Source organism: Muntiacus reevesi, chromosome 7, assembly GCF_963930625.1.
Source record: "Muntiacus reevesi chromosome 7, mMunRee1.1, whole genome shotgun sequence".
NCBI lineage: Eukaryota > Metazoa > Chordata > Mammalia > Artiodactyla > Cervidae > Muntiacus > Muntiacus reevesi.
In genome coordinates, this window is record NC_089255.1 from 21,316,377 (window position 1) to 21,333,231 (window position 16,855).

The window sequence follows — 16,855 nt, forward strand, 5'->3', positions numbered from 1 at the left end:
CCTTCCCAACTCATTCAGCTGCCAGGAAAACAGTGGAGGGGAACAGACTTTTCAGCTAGACCCTCGGGCTTACCTCTGGTCTTAAATATCTCACCATTGGAAAGAGAATTTATCAAAGGATGTGAAGAGGGCAGGACCAGGGAAGGAAAAGAGAAGAGAGAGAAGGGAGAGCTGATGGGAGGCGATGCAAGAAGAGAGCCCTCCCTATCTGGGTTCAGTCCTCCTTCCCTGATTAATGGGAAGGGGAGGGGCTCAGAGTGTGGGGAGGGGTGGGGAGCTGCATGTGGTTCCCAGCTAGCCTAGGGGTGGGTTCAGGTGGCAACGTCAGGCTAGCCTGCCCTCCATTCCTGCCTTTTCTCACTCCCTGTTTGGGTGGGTGGGTATGTTTGCGGGGGGGCGGGGGGGGGCAGTGAGGATGCAGAAGTAGTGAGGCCCTGGGGTGAGCCCTGCCCCACCTGCTCTCTACTCTGGACTTTTTCTCCCCAAAAAGTGATAAGGCCTTTCTCCCTGATAATTGGCCATTCTCCTCACTCAGGTGGGGTTCTTTCTCTCGTAGCCTGTTTCCTGTCTCTGCACATGGGAACCATCACTTATCTGGGATCACTCACTTACGATGTCACAGACACACACTCATCTCCGCACGTGGAGATGCACCCTCTTATGTCAAGTCAATCACTTGAACCCTGGGCAAAAACTGCCCTTCCTTCTGTGTTCCTCCAGGAGAAAACTGGCCTAAGGGTCCTTGACCTACAGTTATCATTCCCACAGTCCTGCACCTCCTCACGTGAGGCTGAGGAGAGGGTGAAGGATGAAGGGTTGCATAGAGGCCACCAGCCAGATTCCCAGACCCCAGCTCAAACGCTTGTTCTCCTGTACTGGGCATCTTTCTGCAGCAACTCCCCTCATTTCCTTCCCTCCCTCCCTTCCCTTCCTGGGGCTCCCTCAGCTTTCCTCCCTCCTCCCCCATCATCCCCTGAAAGCCAGAGCCTACTGGGGCTCCTCTGTCTGGTCCAGCTCCTTGCCTGGAGGAATTCTTACTTAGCCTTAAGTGCAGGGTCAGGGCTCAGGACTGGGCCAGAGGCTGGGAGGAGGGTGTCCAAGAAGGAGAAAAGATGCTGTTCATCTTGGTGCTGGAAGCAGTGGGAGTAGGACAAAGAAAGAAGGTTCAGGAACCTTCCTTCCGGTCCCATCTCCTAGGTCGACCATGCCTTCCCCTCCACTTGGCCTGGGGAGGGGTGGGGGGTGGCATCCCTCCTGGAGTTGTCAGCCTGCATCACCAAGTCAGGGCTCAGAGGGGAGCAGCAAGCGGACAGGAGGGGCGGGAGAGGACGCGCCAACCCAGCAGTTCCCCCTGGCACAGCCATCTCCCTCTTTTCTTCATGCCCGGAGGGAGCTACCGGAAGGAGAGGCTGGGAAGAAGGCGAAGGGACGGCAGGAGGAGTCTGGCAGCAGCCACAAGAGGCCCAGAAGCAGGAGTGCCCTGGTTGGGGTTGTGGGGTGCCGATGACTCAGGCCTTGGTGAGAGAGGACAGAGGGGGCTTCTTGGGCTCAGCCCAAGAGAGGTAAGACAGGACAGATGCTTCTTGGGCTCAGTCCTCCAGGCCCTTGGGCTCCTCCAGGTTCCTTCTTCCCTGGTCAGCAAGAAGGGGCCCAGCCCAGCTGCCCTCTCGCCCATATCCCTCCAGGGCGCAGGAAGAGGCCCTGGGAGAGAAGCTGTGCAGAAAGACCACAGCCCTGGAGTGGACGGCCTGGATCCCAGCCTCATCTCTGCACTGACCGCGTCACCACGGGCAAGTCACACATCTCCTTGAACCTGTTTCCTCTTCTGTCAAGTGAGGATCACATTAACCTTAAACAGTTAAGCATGAAAACTGCGTTCAGTAAAGGAGTCATCACCAGAGTCATCAGGGTCAAGTGGGGGTGCTGGCAGAGGAGGAAAGCAGTAGTGGGAGCCCATCACTTACCCCCAGATATTCATGCTGCACTGTCCCTGCCCCTTTCAGCCTGGGCCCTCGGGGGCTACCATCCCCCCCATTCCCCTCCCACCGTCCCCCCCCATCCAGGTGAGAAAGTGGCAAAGACGCTGAAGCTGAGCTAAGGACTAAAACAAGAGGAAGAAGAGAGACTGGGGATAGGATGGGGAAAAGCAGAGAGGAAGATGGCAAGAAAAGAGGGTGCAGCACTTAGCACGGCATCTGGCGTGCAGTCGGTGCGCAGTATTTGCTGAAAGACAACTCGGTGCTGAGAAGGAGGCCAGATCAATCTATTGGGCGCCAACAGGAACAAATCGGACAGAGAGGTCAATAGCTTGGGGAAGAGAAAGAGATAGAAACTTGGAACAAATGAAGCCAGCAACCCAGGAGAGCAGGACCCTGATGCTGGGAGTCTGGTTCCCCTGCGGCCCCATCTCCCACTCTGGGCTGGGCCCCCCAATCCTGCCGCTGCTCACAGCCTCTCTGTGGGCACCTTCAAGTCCCCAGGTGCCAGCCCCACAGACGGTTCTCTGCCTCCGCCAGCTCTGTCGGGGGTGGCCTCCTCCTCCTGTTCCTTCTCTGGCCCTGGAAGCTTCTGCAGTTCGGAGTATAGCACCCAGGCGTCATGACAGGACACATACTCCCATCCAGTCTCCCGCACGTGGAAGAGGTCCACAGAACCCCCAGAGTAGGCATCGCGGCGGGTGGCGTGGGCCACGGCGCGGCGGGCCAGGGCGTAGGCTTCCTGGGTGCTCATGTCGTAGCGGTAGCCGCCATCTAGCACACCATAGGCGTAGGGAGACCCAGAGCCCACCGAAAAGATGTCCCCCTGCAGGCAGGTGCCATCACTGTAGACATAGAAGAGGGCAGGGCCAGAGCGGTCCCAGCCACACAGGGCCGTTGCCACGCACAGATCCAGCCCCCGGTAGCGCGACATCATGACTGATAAAAGTTTGGCAGCACCGGCCACGCTGGGCAGCTGACCCTCCCTCAGTGCCCGCAGCCGCAGCTCCCGCTGCAGCACCCGGTACCACGTGACGCAGTCAGCCGAGGTGCCAGAGGTGGTGCCCAGGAGATGCTGGTGCACAGGGATGACCTTGCGTGAGGCTGGACACGCCACGTAGTTGCCACAGGAGGACCGCGTGTCAGCCGCAGCGATGACTCCATGACGGAAGCGGAAGGCCAGGGTGGTGGTACCATGGGCCAGCCTGGGGCCGTGAGTCTGCAGGAAGGCTTGAGGGTCCCAGCCTCGGGGCACAGCCCAGCCGCCAGCCTGAGGCAGGTGAGGGGAGGTTTCCTGGGTGTCGGGGGCCTGCCACTTGCACACATCTTGCAGAGCCATCCCTGGGGTCCAGTGAAGGTTGGAAGAAGCAAGGCAGGGATCTGTGAGCTGGGCTGGGTGGAGGAAGAGAGATGGTAAGAAGAAGCTGGGCTGCAGCCAGAACAATACAGGAAGGTGTGTGATCTGTGGCTTCTTCCAAAACCCAAACCAGGCTTTGGGACTGGCTGATGGAGCAGCGCCCTCCCCCTCGGAGGACTGCTGAGGGGGGGACAGGATGAGGCCAGTGGAGTCTTCAGCGCTGGGGAGACGCTGCCCATGACCCAGCTGAGCGTCACCGGAGGAGTCACCTGTCTGTCATCCTCCAAGCACCTGGAGTTGGGTGGGGGCTGGGTAACGGCAAAGGACAGGGGGCACCCATGAAAGGAGCAGAGCTGGGTTCCTCTTGTTTTCCCTGTGGGGGGCACTGGGCACAGAGATAAATGAAGCCCTGTCCCTGCCCTGAAAGGGCCCACAGGCTAGAGAAAGGTAAAGACTAGTCAGTGTGATGGCACAGTCAGACTAGGTTCCCTGGGATGCCAGGCTTTCACTGCTATGGCCTGAATTTGACCCCTGGTCACAGACCTGAGATACCACAAGTCACAGGACACAGCCCCAAACCAAAACAAAACAGAATAGATTGCCATGGACCCACTGTGGCAGGAGTCCCCCATGCTGGGTTCACTCTTCAGGGGGGTGGGGTCAGGGAGCCATGACACTGAGCTTACTGGTTCACCTCATGATCCACGTGGGGAAAACGAAATGGACTGGGACAAAGAGAAAAGAAAGAAGAGCAAGAGAGCCTTGTACGGGGCACCCAGATACCTTCAGGGTGACAGAGCACCGTGGGGCCGGGTGAAGGGGAACTAAAACCTGGAGATCTTTTTCTCCTCTGCTTTGGGCGTGAACATGAACTTCCATCTGCATACAAGCGTGGCACATCTGACAGGTGTCTGGCAGTATAGCTTCTCGGACTGGTGCTAAAGTTCTGAGGATGTAGCTGAAAGGATCGACTGGTCCCCTTCCTGCCCAACAGTTCACAATGGCAAGAGATTGGCTTGCAGTTTCAAGCCAGGAGAAAAACCGACTTTGATACCATCATACTGAGTCTAAGTCTTAGACCAACGAAGGGTGGACAGTGACAGCTGGCCCTTCAGAAAGAGAAACTAGTTTGGGGCGGAGTGACAAGCTACATCTACTTCTGGAATCATATGGAGTATATTTTTCTAAACATTACAGCTCCCCCTCTAACCTCATCCTCCAAGCTGATATGATTTCCTAAGGTGTCACTCAAGTCCCATGTCTCCTCTACTAAGAAACCTTAAAGGGCTATAAGATCAAATCCACCCCAGGTTGGCATTTAAGGCCCACTGTGACCCAGTCCTAATCCATCCACCACAGCCTCTCTTCATGTTATTCCCAGCATATCTCCCACCTCCCCTTCATCTTTTTTAATCTTATCCTCCCAAGTCTGGCTTACATATCACCCATTAGGAAAACCCTCCCCAGGTAGGGGCCGAGAGAGAGGAGGCTCTGAATTTGAGAAGCAATGGGATCTAAGTGGTATTTAAGGAAATGAATCCAGACCTCCTTGTCAAAGCCTTCCTTGACCCCCAAACTCACCCCAGTCTATACTGACCACCTTTCTCACTTGTGAACTATAGCACGTATCATTGTTTTCTTCTCCAACACCTGCTTTACTGAGATATAATTTGTACAATTTATTTATTTATTTTTGTTTGCACTGGGTCTTCATTGCTGCACGTGGGCTTTCTCTAATTGTGGCCAGTGGGGGCTTCTCTTTGTTGCAGAGCATGGACTCTAAGGCACTCAGACTTCAGTAGCTGTGGCATGTGGGTTCAGTAGCTGCAGCTCTTGGGCTCCAGAGTGCGGCACTCAGTAGTTGCCCCACAGCATATGGGATCCTCCCGGACCAGGACTCGAACCTTTGTCCCCTGCTTTGGCAGGCAGACAACCACTGGACCACCAGGGAAACCCTATTGAAATATAATTGACATATAGCATTATTTAAGTTTAATGTGTACAATATGATGATTTGATACTTCTGTGTATGTGTCTGTGGTATGTATGTATGGCAAAACATTTACTGCAATATGTATAGTTAACAAATTCTTCAGCTCACATAATTATCATTTTTGTTGTTATGGTAAGAACATTTAAGATCTACTCTCAGCAACTTTCAAGTATACAAAAGAATATTGTTAACTATAGTTACTGTGCTATACATTTGATTTCCAGAACTCATTCCTCTTATAACTGGAAGTTTGTACACTTTTGACCAACATCTTTCCATTTTCATCAACTCTGAGCCTCTGACAACCACCAATCTACTGTTTCTAAGAGTTTGGCTTTGTTAGATCCTACATAGAAGTAAGCTCATACAGTATTTGTCTTTCTCTGCTTGACTTCTTTCACTTAGCATAATGCCCTCAAGTTTCATCCTTCTCATCACAAATGGCAGAATCTCCTTTTTTATGGCTGAATAATATTTTACCACATATATAATACTTTATGCATTCATACATTGACGATAAATATTGTTTTCATATACTGGTAATTGTGAATAATGTGAACATTGGATTGCAGCTATCTCTATGAGATAGTGATTTCATTTCCTTTGAATAAGTACCCAGACATGGGATTACTAGATCATATGGTAGGTCTATTTTTAATTACTTTTTTTGCCGGGGGAACTTCATACTATTCTCCATAGTATGTATCAGTTTATATTCCCACTCATTTCAGGACTGATCATTTGTACCTCTCCTCTTTGAGGTCTCCCTGAATGGGACCTTGGAGCAGAGAACTAATGTAAGGTAAAATGGGAACAGATTCTGGAAGGCTTTGAATGTCATACTGAGGAGCTGAAACTTACAGATGATTTTTAAGCAGGTAGATGATAAGATCAAGATGATGTTTTAAGAAAATCAACCTGGTACTGTGCAGAATTAATTAGAAACATAGTTTGGGCCCAGAAAAATTAGGAGACTATTTCAGTAATTCAGGATTGAGAAGATAAGAAGCCAAAGGCAGTATCAATTGCAATGAAGAAGAATGTGAGAAGCACTGTGAAGGGAGAATGAACAGGACTTGGCATCCAGTGGATGGATGGGGAAGGAACAGGAGCTGTCAAGTATGAGCCAAGGCTTCAAGCCTCTGTGACTAGAAGAACAATGTTGTCATCCTTTCACGTGTTTATCTGAAAAACATGTATTAAGCATATAGTTGGCACAGAGAAATACCTGTCTTTACAGATGTTTTTTTTCCCTTGCCACACAGCTTGGCTTGTGGATCTTAGCTCTCTGACCAGGGATCAAACCCAGGCCCCTGGCAGTGAAAGCACCAAGACCTAACCACTGGACTGCCAGGAAATTCCAGAGAAATACCTGTCTTTAAAAGCTCACAATCCAGTGAGAGACAAATGTATATTTATAAACAGGTTAAAATATAAAAATGCCTTAAGAGAAGTACAGACACCATTAGTAGCAAAGGGAAAGAATCACTGAGAGAAGTTAGAAGGAGGATTAGTTGCATTGGAGGAGTGACGGCAAAATAATATGTGCTCAATAAACAGAAGCACTCTGCACTTTCCACACCATCCAAGTGTGAGGCCCACGTAAGGATCTTCTGCTTCATTACATTCTGATGGTTGGGTTTGGAAAGAGTTGCCAAGTTTCAGCATTAAAAATACAACACATGCAGAATCTGCTGGGAAGAGGAGGGGCTGAGTTGGGCATCAGAGGAAAGAGGAATTTAGATATTGATGGATGTTGCTGCTGGAATCCAACAAGGAAGACTAGACACTGACTTCATAGAAACGTAAAGCAGGAGGCAACATTTCATACATTTGCCCACTTCTTTGCTTGTTATAGTTCCCAAAAGGGTTGAAAAATGAAGGTGGGTGGAGAGAGGTAGAGACAACGAAATACAGCACGTTCTTGAATAAGGGCTTGTCTTAGCAAGATTAAGTCAGGAAACCTCTTGGTACATCTTTATGGAGCCTCAACTCTCCTCCAGGCTCTGAAATGGTAAATTACTATTGACTCAGTTATTCAGGAGCTGAATTGCGAATCCAGTCTGTGAATTAACTGGGCCCTTTGCTTTTCCTTCTTTATTCTTCTATCTGCCTTTTGGGCAATTCATTACTTATTAGAATTTCCACCAGGAGGTGGGAGTAAAGACAACACTGAATCTTAAAAACTGGTTGCTGTTAGAGAGCCTGGCTATCGTGGCGATTGATGCTATCAAAAAACAAGAGGTATAGCTCTCATGCTTGTTGCGCTTTCTAGCTCAAACTACTGTGGTTTTAGTAACTTCATAGGAAAATGGCCTCAGAGTAGATCATTATTTTACCCAGTATTAGAGAGTGCCCTTAAACAAAATGGCAACTTCAGTCACATTAACAGACCGCTGAAAAGGTATAGATGTTAATTGTTGCTTGGACACCGGGCGGGGCGGGGCCGATTTACCGCTACCGATTTAGAACAGAGTTTCACCCAGTCACGCCCTTCTCAAAGATGGCCGACCCCACTTCCCTCCCTCAACCTGACGTTTGCGTTTGCTTCCTGTGAATTTGAGGTTAATCTAATCCCGTGTTGGTTACGTGGCCAGAGTCAAGATGTCAGCCACACCCCTTTATAATTTAAGAGGAATGAAGCCATTTATTTTTTTCCTCCTTGGTGAAAATAATTACTCGCAGCTGGCTCTTGTGTTTGGAGGCGTGGTTGCCAGGACTTAAAATGGCTCCTCCCTGGGATAGATTTAATAGGGAGTGAAGCTGTGACGGCGAGGCGTTGCCCGGCCGTTCTTTGCTAGGCGTTCTGGCAGGCAGTTCCCTTTGCCCTTACTAGACATGGCGCTGGCCAGCGTGTTGGAGAGGCCGCTACCGGTGAACCGGCGCGGGTTTTTTGGACTCGGGGGTCGTGCGGATCTGCTGGACCTGGGTCCAGGCAGTCCCAGCGATGGGCTGAGCCTGGCCGCGCCCAGCTGGGGTGTCCCAGAGGAGCCGAGAATTGAAATGCTTCATGGAACCACCACCCTGGCCTTCAAGGTGCAGACACAGCCGCCGCGCCGGGTTGAATCCCGCTCGCCCGCGCCCTTCCCGGCCTCCCAGCCGGTCCGGAACCCGCCTTGGCCGCGGCCGCGAAGCCCAGGCGGAGGCTCGGGCCTCTAGCCCCGACCCCGGCAGTTTCGCTGTCTCATTGGCCCGGGAGGCCTCGGTTCTCGCTCTGGCGGGAGCGGGGTGGCGGTGGGGCTGGGGAAAGGTGGGTGAGTGGGAAAAGGATTTCGAGGCCGTTTGGATTGATTCCCAGGCGACCCCAAAGTTTTTGGAAACTGAGTGGCCCGGACAGGTCAGGGTAACTGAAACGTTATGAGGAGGAAAGTTGGTGGGAGGAAGCACTCTAATAGGAGCCAGACAATTGGGATTCCTGGCCTAGCTTTGTAATAACTGGCTCTGTGATCTTGGGTAAGTCATTCGATCTCACTGAGCCTGTTTCCTTAGCCGGCAAGTGAAGGTAATCTCACCTCGAGCTATTGATGTGAAGGTCCAGAGACATATAAGTGGGAAAGTATGTTGTGAAGTATAAAACAGCAGCGACAGAGATGTTCAGGGGTTGTATCGATGCATAAAGAAATGTCAAGGTGATGTTTTTGTGGTCTGATGTGGCCCCTGGCTTGTGTTTTCTCTGATCTTAACAGTTTCGCCACGGAGTCATTGTTGCAGCAGATTCCCGGGCCACAGCCGGTGCCTACATCGCTTCCCAGACAGTAAAGAAGGTGATAGAGATCAATCCCTACCTGCTGGGCACCATGGCTGGGGGTGCAGCGGATTGCAGCTTCTGGGAGCGGCTATTGGCTCGGCAATGTCGAATCTATGAGCTTCGGAACAAGGAACGCATCTCCGTAGCAGCTGCCTCCAAGCTGCTTGCCAACATGGTGTATCAGTATAAAGGCATGGGGCTGTCCATGGGCACCATGATCTGTGGCTGGGATAAGAGAGGCCCTGGTAAGTTAAGCTGCAACCGTGTGATTCTTGGGTTGCCATTACAGAGAGGAAGGGTTGCATGAACAGGTGAATGAAAGAGCATATGTCAGTGCTAAGGATGTGTTGATTAGTTCTCTGTCCTTCCTTCTCTTTGTTCAAAGAAGAGATGTAGTGTAGGAAAGGGCACAGAGGTAGATTAGCTGTGTCATTGATCATCCCTGTGACTTAGGGCAGGTGGTTTATTTTCTCAGCATGTTTCATCATCTTATATAGGTTCCATGAGGCAATACATGTCAAATATGCAGTGTCTGGCACATAAACTGTTTCTCCTTCTAGTCTCTACTGTAAAATGATAAGACGTGCAAAGAGTTGTATTTAAGAATTGGGTAATAAAAAAAAAAAGAATTGGGTAATAGACATAAAAACTCTAATCAGTGCTATCTGATAGAAATAATGTGAGCTAGATATTAAAAAATAAATTAAAAAATTAAATGTGAGCTACACATGTAACATGTAATTTTACTTTTTCCTAATGGATATATTTTAAAAGTGAGAAGAAATGGGTGAAATTAATTTTAACAACGGTCTTAATCCATAATAACTAAAATATCATTTTGGCGTGTGTCAACGTCATTTCAAGAGCTCAGCAGCCACATGTGGCTGGTGGCTACCGTCTTGGACAACGAAACCAAGTAACTACTCAAATGTTAGTCATTTCTTTTCCCTTTTTTCCTGTAGAGAGTCTTTGGCCTAGAAGGGGCCCTTTGGGCCCATCTCCTTTCCTTGTTTGATATAATCACCTCGGTCCTGTTATCTCTGAAAAGAATTCCTTAACCTGTTTTTCTTCCTAGTATATAAAATCCTTGCCAGGAAATTCAGACTTGTATCTGATAGCAGTTCCTCTTCAGCCAATTTTGAATGTCCCTTTAGTCAAGCTGGAATACAGCTAGTCACATTTTGTGTGATTTTCCCCTTTGGTGCTTGAAAATAATTAATCTTTCCTCCTGTTGTTTTTGCTTCATTCATTTTTTTTTAACCTTGTGGCTTGTGGGTTCTTAGTTCCCTGACCAGAATTGAACCTGTGCCCTCTGCAGTGAAAGTGCGGAGACCTAGCCATTGGATGGCCAGGGAATTCCCTCATTTACCTTTCTAAATGCCTAGTTTTCCTCTATTGATCAACTGTAGAATACCCACCACTTTCTCATTTGCTTTGGAGAATATTAGTTCACCCCTCAATAGAGGATGGATGAGGAGAGACTTAAAAGTGCCTGTGAGAGAGGAGCTCCCTTTGTTACTTTGGAAATTGAAACATTTCTCTTTGAAAAGTGTGAAAGAACAGTTCCATGCCTCTTGTGCAGTCTAGGGAGGCATTTTGGAAATATTTTGAATCGTTAGGTATTGGATTGGTCCCAGGTGGGGGATAACAGTATAAAAGGGTACAAAAACTGGCTAGCAAGGAAAACCCAGGAAGTCAGAGCTTAACTTAAATTGTACTATCTCAGAGAAGCCTTCCTGACAAGTTGTCCTGTTCAGGATGACTCAGCCCCTGGCCTCAAGCAGACTGAGAAAGGATCCCAGATTACTTCATGTGAGGCTGAATGAGATGAATACCACTTTAAAGAGAACCAGTAAAATGCTGAAAGAATTTAAGGAGGTGGGAAGAATTGCTTCTGATGGGAGAAACTGGGGAGGGCTTCATAGGTAGGTCTCATTTTCCTGGATGTGAAAAAAGAAACATATGAACAAAAGAGGGGGAAGAAGCATGAGGTCTTGCAGGGAGTAACTGGAAGTCTCCTTTAATTGGAGCTAAAAAAATGTGTGAAGCAGAGTAGTGAGCTAGAGAGCCAGAAAGGGAAATTGGAACCAGACGGTGCACTGGCTTGGCAAGGTAGTGGCAGTGGGCCTGAGGAGGGGCTTCATGTTAGAACCATCGGAACCTGGAAACTGATAAGGGCCGTACTTTTCAACCTGGCTTGTATCATGAACACCTGAAGAACTTCAGAATCTAGTTCTGTGCTTGTCCCCCACCCAGACCGATTAAAAAAGAATACCTGGGTTAAGTCCTTGGCATCTTTTTAAAAATACCTGGAGTTCCCTGGCGGTCCAGTGGTTAGGAATTGGTACTTTCACTGCCAGGGGCCCAGGTTCAGTCCCTGGTTGGGGAACTAAGGTCCTGGGAGCTACATGCCCTGGCCAAAAAAAAACTTCCTTAGATGATGCTGATGCATAGTTAGTGTTGAGACCCACTGAAATAGGAAAAATATTAGTGATGCATTGACAGAATTTGAAAATACAGTAGGAAGTGGATTGGTAGGGCAGAAGAGTGATGAGTTTTTGGTCTGTAGGGGAGAACCACTGGAAGTATTTGAGGACAGAAAATTTAAATACGAATTTGGTGACAAAGGCATCCAGCTGGAGAGGTTCAGGGGCAGATGAAAGTGATAAAAATTTTATTAAATCTGTGTCTAACTTTCTGTTATACTAGAGGTTGGCTAACTTTTTCATAAAGGACCAAATGTAAGTAAATATTCTAGGTTTGCCAGCTCTGTAATCTTTGTCTCAACTACATAGCTTGGTTTTAGCATAACAGCAGTCTTAGACAATCTATACACAAATGGTTGTGGGTGTGTTCCAAAAAAAAACTATAAAAATAGGCAGTTGGGGGAATTCCCTCATGGTCCAGTGGTTAGGATTATGCACTTTCACTGCTGAGAGGGCCTGGGTTTGGGGAGCTAAGATCTCGAAAGCTGCACGATGTGGCCGAAAAAAGAAAGAAGATAAATTTTTTTAATTAAAAAAAAAAAAAGGCGGTTGGCCTGGCCAACCGTTTAGTCTATACCAGCACTGTCCAACAGAAATATAATGTGAGCCATACATGTAATCTTTTTTTTTCATACATGTAATCTTAAATGTTGTAGCCATGTTTTTCAAATTGAAAAGGAAAAGTAATTTTAATAATATATTTTATTTAACCTGATAGATCCAAAAGACTATCACTCCAGCATATGTGGAAGGTACTAGCTTCATTTCAAGTGTTGAGTCACATGTGGCTGATGGCTATCATGTTGGACAGTGCAGGTTCTTTACAATATGACTTAGAATTCTAGACTTTATTCTCTTACTGTGTGATAGAAGAGATAGCATACTTGTCCAGATAATATTCCCAAATAATCTGAACTCTTGAGGGTTAGGATTGTCTCAGACATTATCTCCCACAGTGCCTGAAGTTCTGTGCTTGAAACCGTCATTTGAATTATACTAGTTTTTTGGTTGTACAGAGAAGACAGACAAGGCAGTAACTGTAACGTTAGGTGAGATGGAGTGGAATGTGTAGAATCCTGAAGTACTCATATTTAATTTTATTTCTTCAGTTTTTTTTTTTTTGTAAGTTTATAGAAGTGCTATTTTCTTGAATTTCTGTTGGTCTCCCTGGGTTTCAAGAGGAAAGGAGAACTGTTGCCTTTAAAGATGAATTAGATGTCAGAAGAGATGATCATTGTTTTCTTACTAACCTCATCTCTCTTTCCAGGCCTCTACTACGTGGACAGTGAAGGAAACCGGATCTCGGGGGCCACCTTCTCTGTAGGTTCTGGCTCTGTATATGCTTATGGGGTCATGGATCGGGGTTACTCCTATGACCTGGAGGTGGAGGAGGCCTATGATCTGGCCCGTCGAGCCATCTACCAAGCCACCTACAGAGATGCCTACTCAGGAGGTTCAGTCAACCTCTACCATGTCAGGGAGGATGGCTGGATCCGGGTCTCCAGTGACAATGTCGCTGATCTACATGACAAGTATAGTGGATCTACCCACTGAAGGAGGATGGATGTGGCTGCTTGCATTTCTTGGGGGTGACTGTTGTTGGTAATAGGGTACAGTTCCCCATCCTCTAGTGGAGGGGGTCCCCAATTGTATCAATCACATTTTTTTTAATCTCTGGTGCGTTGACTTCCATGTGTTACCAGCTGTTAATGAGCTACTGCAGAGGTAATTATTGGTTTTACTTTCTTGAATGTTAACATGACACTACTCGACCTCAGCCTGTTTTGCGTCTTTTCTCCACACTGTCCCTCCTCCCAAGCACTTTACAGTCAAATGGGCTGGGACAGTGGGAGGGAAGGGACTGTAATTACAGGAAACAGCGGTGTGAAGACATTGTCTAGTGAATACATTAACATCCCCACTCATGAAGCTAATAACAAAGGAGAAGGAGAGAGCGGCAGGGAGGAGGGAGAGACGTCTTGATTCCGTTTGCAGAGAGATGAAAAGTTGATGAGGTGGAAAGATGCACAGGAAAAAGCTCTCCCCCTGTGCTGGGGGAGGGAGGCTGATGCCACATGCAAAGCAGAGAGGTGAGGAGGGTAAGCCAGTTGGGAAAGGAACGCTTTGACGCTGGGAACAGAGAGGACAGAGGGGTGTGTGTAAGCATAGTGACCACGAGCCTGGTGATGCCTGTCCTTCTGGCCCTGTGGTGTGTGTTTGTGGGAGACAGAGAGAAATGATTGTGGACTTCTAGCGTCCTGGGCAGGAAACAGCACAAAATTGTTCCTGGAGCCTGTGGGTGCAGAAGGGTCCCTGCTGAGAGCAGAGAGATGGCAGATTTGTCACCCCTAGCACTGAGGGGCTTCCCAGGCTATGGTGGCAGCAGATGGCAAGGCCTTCTGTTAAGGAGAAGACGGGAGATGCAGGAGGTTGATGGGAGAAACCTTTAGCTAATGCGGAGGGTGTAAACGCTGCTTCATGTGAGTTGGCAAGAAGGAAGAAAGTGGTTGCTGAGGGTGACCGTGGAGTGTCCTCTTTTGAGGCCAAGGGGCTGGGAGGGGTCACTCAGATAAGCGAGCTGTGAAGCCTGTTCTCTCCTGCACTGCAGCCACCTTCCCTCCTTGCACTTCCTCCTGCTCAGCCTCACGCAGTCTCTGAAGTCTCCGTATTGATTGATGAGGGCTGTCGGCCAGGAACTGATCGAGGCTTGTTAATTGCATTTGTCAAATGCGGGGAAATTGGGAATTAGTGAGACCAGAGAAGGGAGTTTGGAAAACAAATGGCTCTCGTGCCTGAGGAGATTCATTTTGCTGAAAAGTGCCTCCGGAGCCCCTGGAGCTGGGAGCTGCCAGTGTGGACCAAGACCTGCTCTACAGCCAGGGCAGGCAGGAGCCACACCACAGCTCCCTCTGCGCTGCAGTCCAGAGGCCCAGACACAGCTGCCTTCCTCTCTCTTAGGACAGTGCTTTGCAGACCTTTTACAAAATTAGAGCTCTTTTTAAAATGAACTCAGGAGAAATCCCAGCCCCTGAACGAAATCAAGTCAGATTGAAGTATCCTGCTTCCCCCATGCACACATACTCCCTGGTACTTCTTGGTACCCTAGTGAAAGTTGCTCAGTTATGTCTGACTCCACGACTCCATAGACTGTCCATGGAATTCTCCAGGCCAGAATACTGGAGTGGGTAGCCTTTCCCTTCTCCAGGGGATCTTCCCAACCCAGGGATTGATCCCAGGTCTCCCGCATTTGGGACAGATTCTTCACCAGCTGAGCCACAAAGAAAGCCCCTTGGTAACCTAAGGAGCATAATTTGAAAATACCTGCCCTGGGAAGTAACCTGGAAGGTGAAAAGAGTTGAAGATTGGAAATCTACCCTGACCCCAGAGAACATGAGTCCCTTGGCTCAGCCCATGAAAGAAAATTGAGTCTGGAGAGAAGAGTCTTGAAGTAGGGCTGTCCTTGTCCTGTTGCTATCCCACACCTGACTTGCAGTGGTCTAGCTGTTCAACTTAACACATATTCTGCACTGGAAGAGTCCTGTTGAGGCAAGAAACATCCTAGAGTCCTATATTCTTGCATACCCTTGTTTCTCTGCCTTCCTAGATTTTGGATAAAAGACTGGCTTAATGGAAGAGATCAACTTGTGGTAGGTTTTCTGGAAAGAGCAGAGCAGAGGTAGAGGAGAGCTGCAAGTCTCTGGACCCAGTGACACCCATTCGATGATGGCAGTTTCTTGCTGCTATGACTTGTAGGGAGCTGGCTTTGTGGTGCTGTGAGTCTGTGCTTGCATGGGGATGATGGATGCTGCGTAGCATCTGAGAGATGCTGTTGAGTGAAGTGTACCAGTTCAGGGACTCCCATCAGATTCATTTCCCTGTGCAATCCTCTTGACAAAGGATGATGGAAAAGAAATTGCCTTAAATAGCGGGAAGATTAATTTCTCCCGGCAGTTCCCAGGCATCCAAGGGCCAGGGCTTTTTAAGTGATGTCTGACAATTTCTCCTCCTTCCACAGATAGCTCAGTAACACCAAAATCTGACTCCTCAGGGTAGGTGATGGGACTAATCTGATTAAATAGGGAGCAAAACACTCTTAGAGGCCCCACGCTTTCTTTTGCGGGCAGGGAATGCTGTGGGGTTGAAGACAGATGTGGCTTATAGCATCACCATACCAGGCAAGGGAGGGCTGCAGGAAGCAGCAGTGCCCTGTTGGGTGAGTAGAATGTTCAAGAGGGACAGTGAGAAGGTAAGCAAGGACAGGGCAGGGAGGGAAGAAGGTCAGAGTTAAAGCAAATCAGGGACTGAAGCATAATAGTTACTGAGTGTTTCCTCTTTAGGCAAAACCAGAAGGTCGGTGTCTCTTGATATCCTCCTCAGCTAGCAAATGAGAAAACTGTCAAAGTCATTTGGGGAGTAGAAAGTTACATCCTTTGAGGGGAAATAAAACAACTGATTTATTCTGGTCCACGAGTTCCACGTGGTCTGTCAGGGGAGGGAAGCATGAGGTGGGATGGAAGGGTCAGGTGAGAAAAGGGAGGGAATCCAGGGGAGCAGTTCCCCCCAGAAGGAGGATGGTGGGGTCAGTGGCAGTTTACATGCATGTGTCTAATTTGGTGGGTACAGTTAGGTGTTTCATACTTGTTGGTTTTAATTGTTTTGTTAAGAGCCCCTCCTGCCAGGCTTCTAACAGATAAGATGCTTGGAAACTGACCAGTAGCAGTGACCTCAAGATAGGATTAAGAGCTTTATGATTTAAAACATACTGTATATTGCAACTAAGCATCTCTGCTGTTTAGGGGATTTTTTTGTTTGTTTTTTAAGATTCTAGTTTCCCTTTAGGGAGTCAGATCATACTGGGAAAGCTTTAATTATAGCGGGCAAGATGAGAGAGCAAACCTTCATCAGAACTGCCCTGATTAGCAGCTGCTGGCAACCTCCTGCCTGACCCAGGCCACCCCCCACCCTCTCAGCAGCCGACTGTCCACATCTCTGCAGCGCACCCCAGGCCTGGCCTCAGAGCCAAGTTCTGGCTTCTCGGGGCTATGCCCCACTGAAGCATTTCAATAAAAACCATTTCTAAAATGTCCTATTCGCAGTTGTTAATGGGTCAGGCAGAAGAAATTCTACCCACGTCAGCTTCTTGGGTTTATTTAACCCAACTCCTTTCTCCCTGAAGCTCTGCCTCTGAGCTAGGCACCAAGCCTGACTTGGTGCTTAACCCTTTATAATCCAGACTTAGCTGTCATCAACCATGAAGATCCAAACCAGTTTATTTAAAAGGATATAATAAGGCAA

The 16,855-nt window shown here is 48.4% G+C and overlaps 2 protein-coding genes across 2 annotated transcripts; one reads left to right on the plus strand and one right to left on the minus strand.

Annotated features, from left to right (window-relative positions):
- Nucleotides 1–2,445: 2,445 nt before the first annotated feature.
- PSMB11 (proteasome subunit beta 11) lies at nucleotides 2,446–3,315 on the minus strand. The gene has a single exon (XM_065940232.1). The coding sequence runs from the start codon at nucleotides 3,313–3,315 to the stop codon at nucleotides 2,446–2,448; it is 870 nt and encodes a 289-aa protein (XP_065796304.1).
- Nucleotides 3,316–8,033: 4,718 nt separating this feature from the next.
- Nucleotides 8,034–13,337, plus strand: PSMB5 (proteasome 20S subunit beta 5). Its single transcript, XM_065940274.1, has 3 exons — nucleotides 8,034–8,362; nucleotides 9,013–9,319; nucleotides 12,828–13,337. Exons 1-3 carry the CDS (start codon nucleotides 8,165–8,167, stop codon nucleotides 13,112–13,114), a joined length of 792 nt encoding a protein of 263 aa, XP_065796346.1. The 5' UTR covers nucleotides 8,034–8,164; the 3' UTR covers nucleotides 13,115–13,337.
- The last annotated feature ends 3,518 nt before the right edge of the window (nucleotides 13,338–16,855 follow it).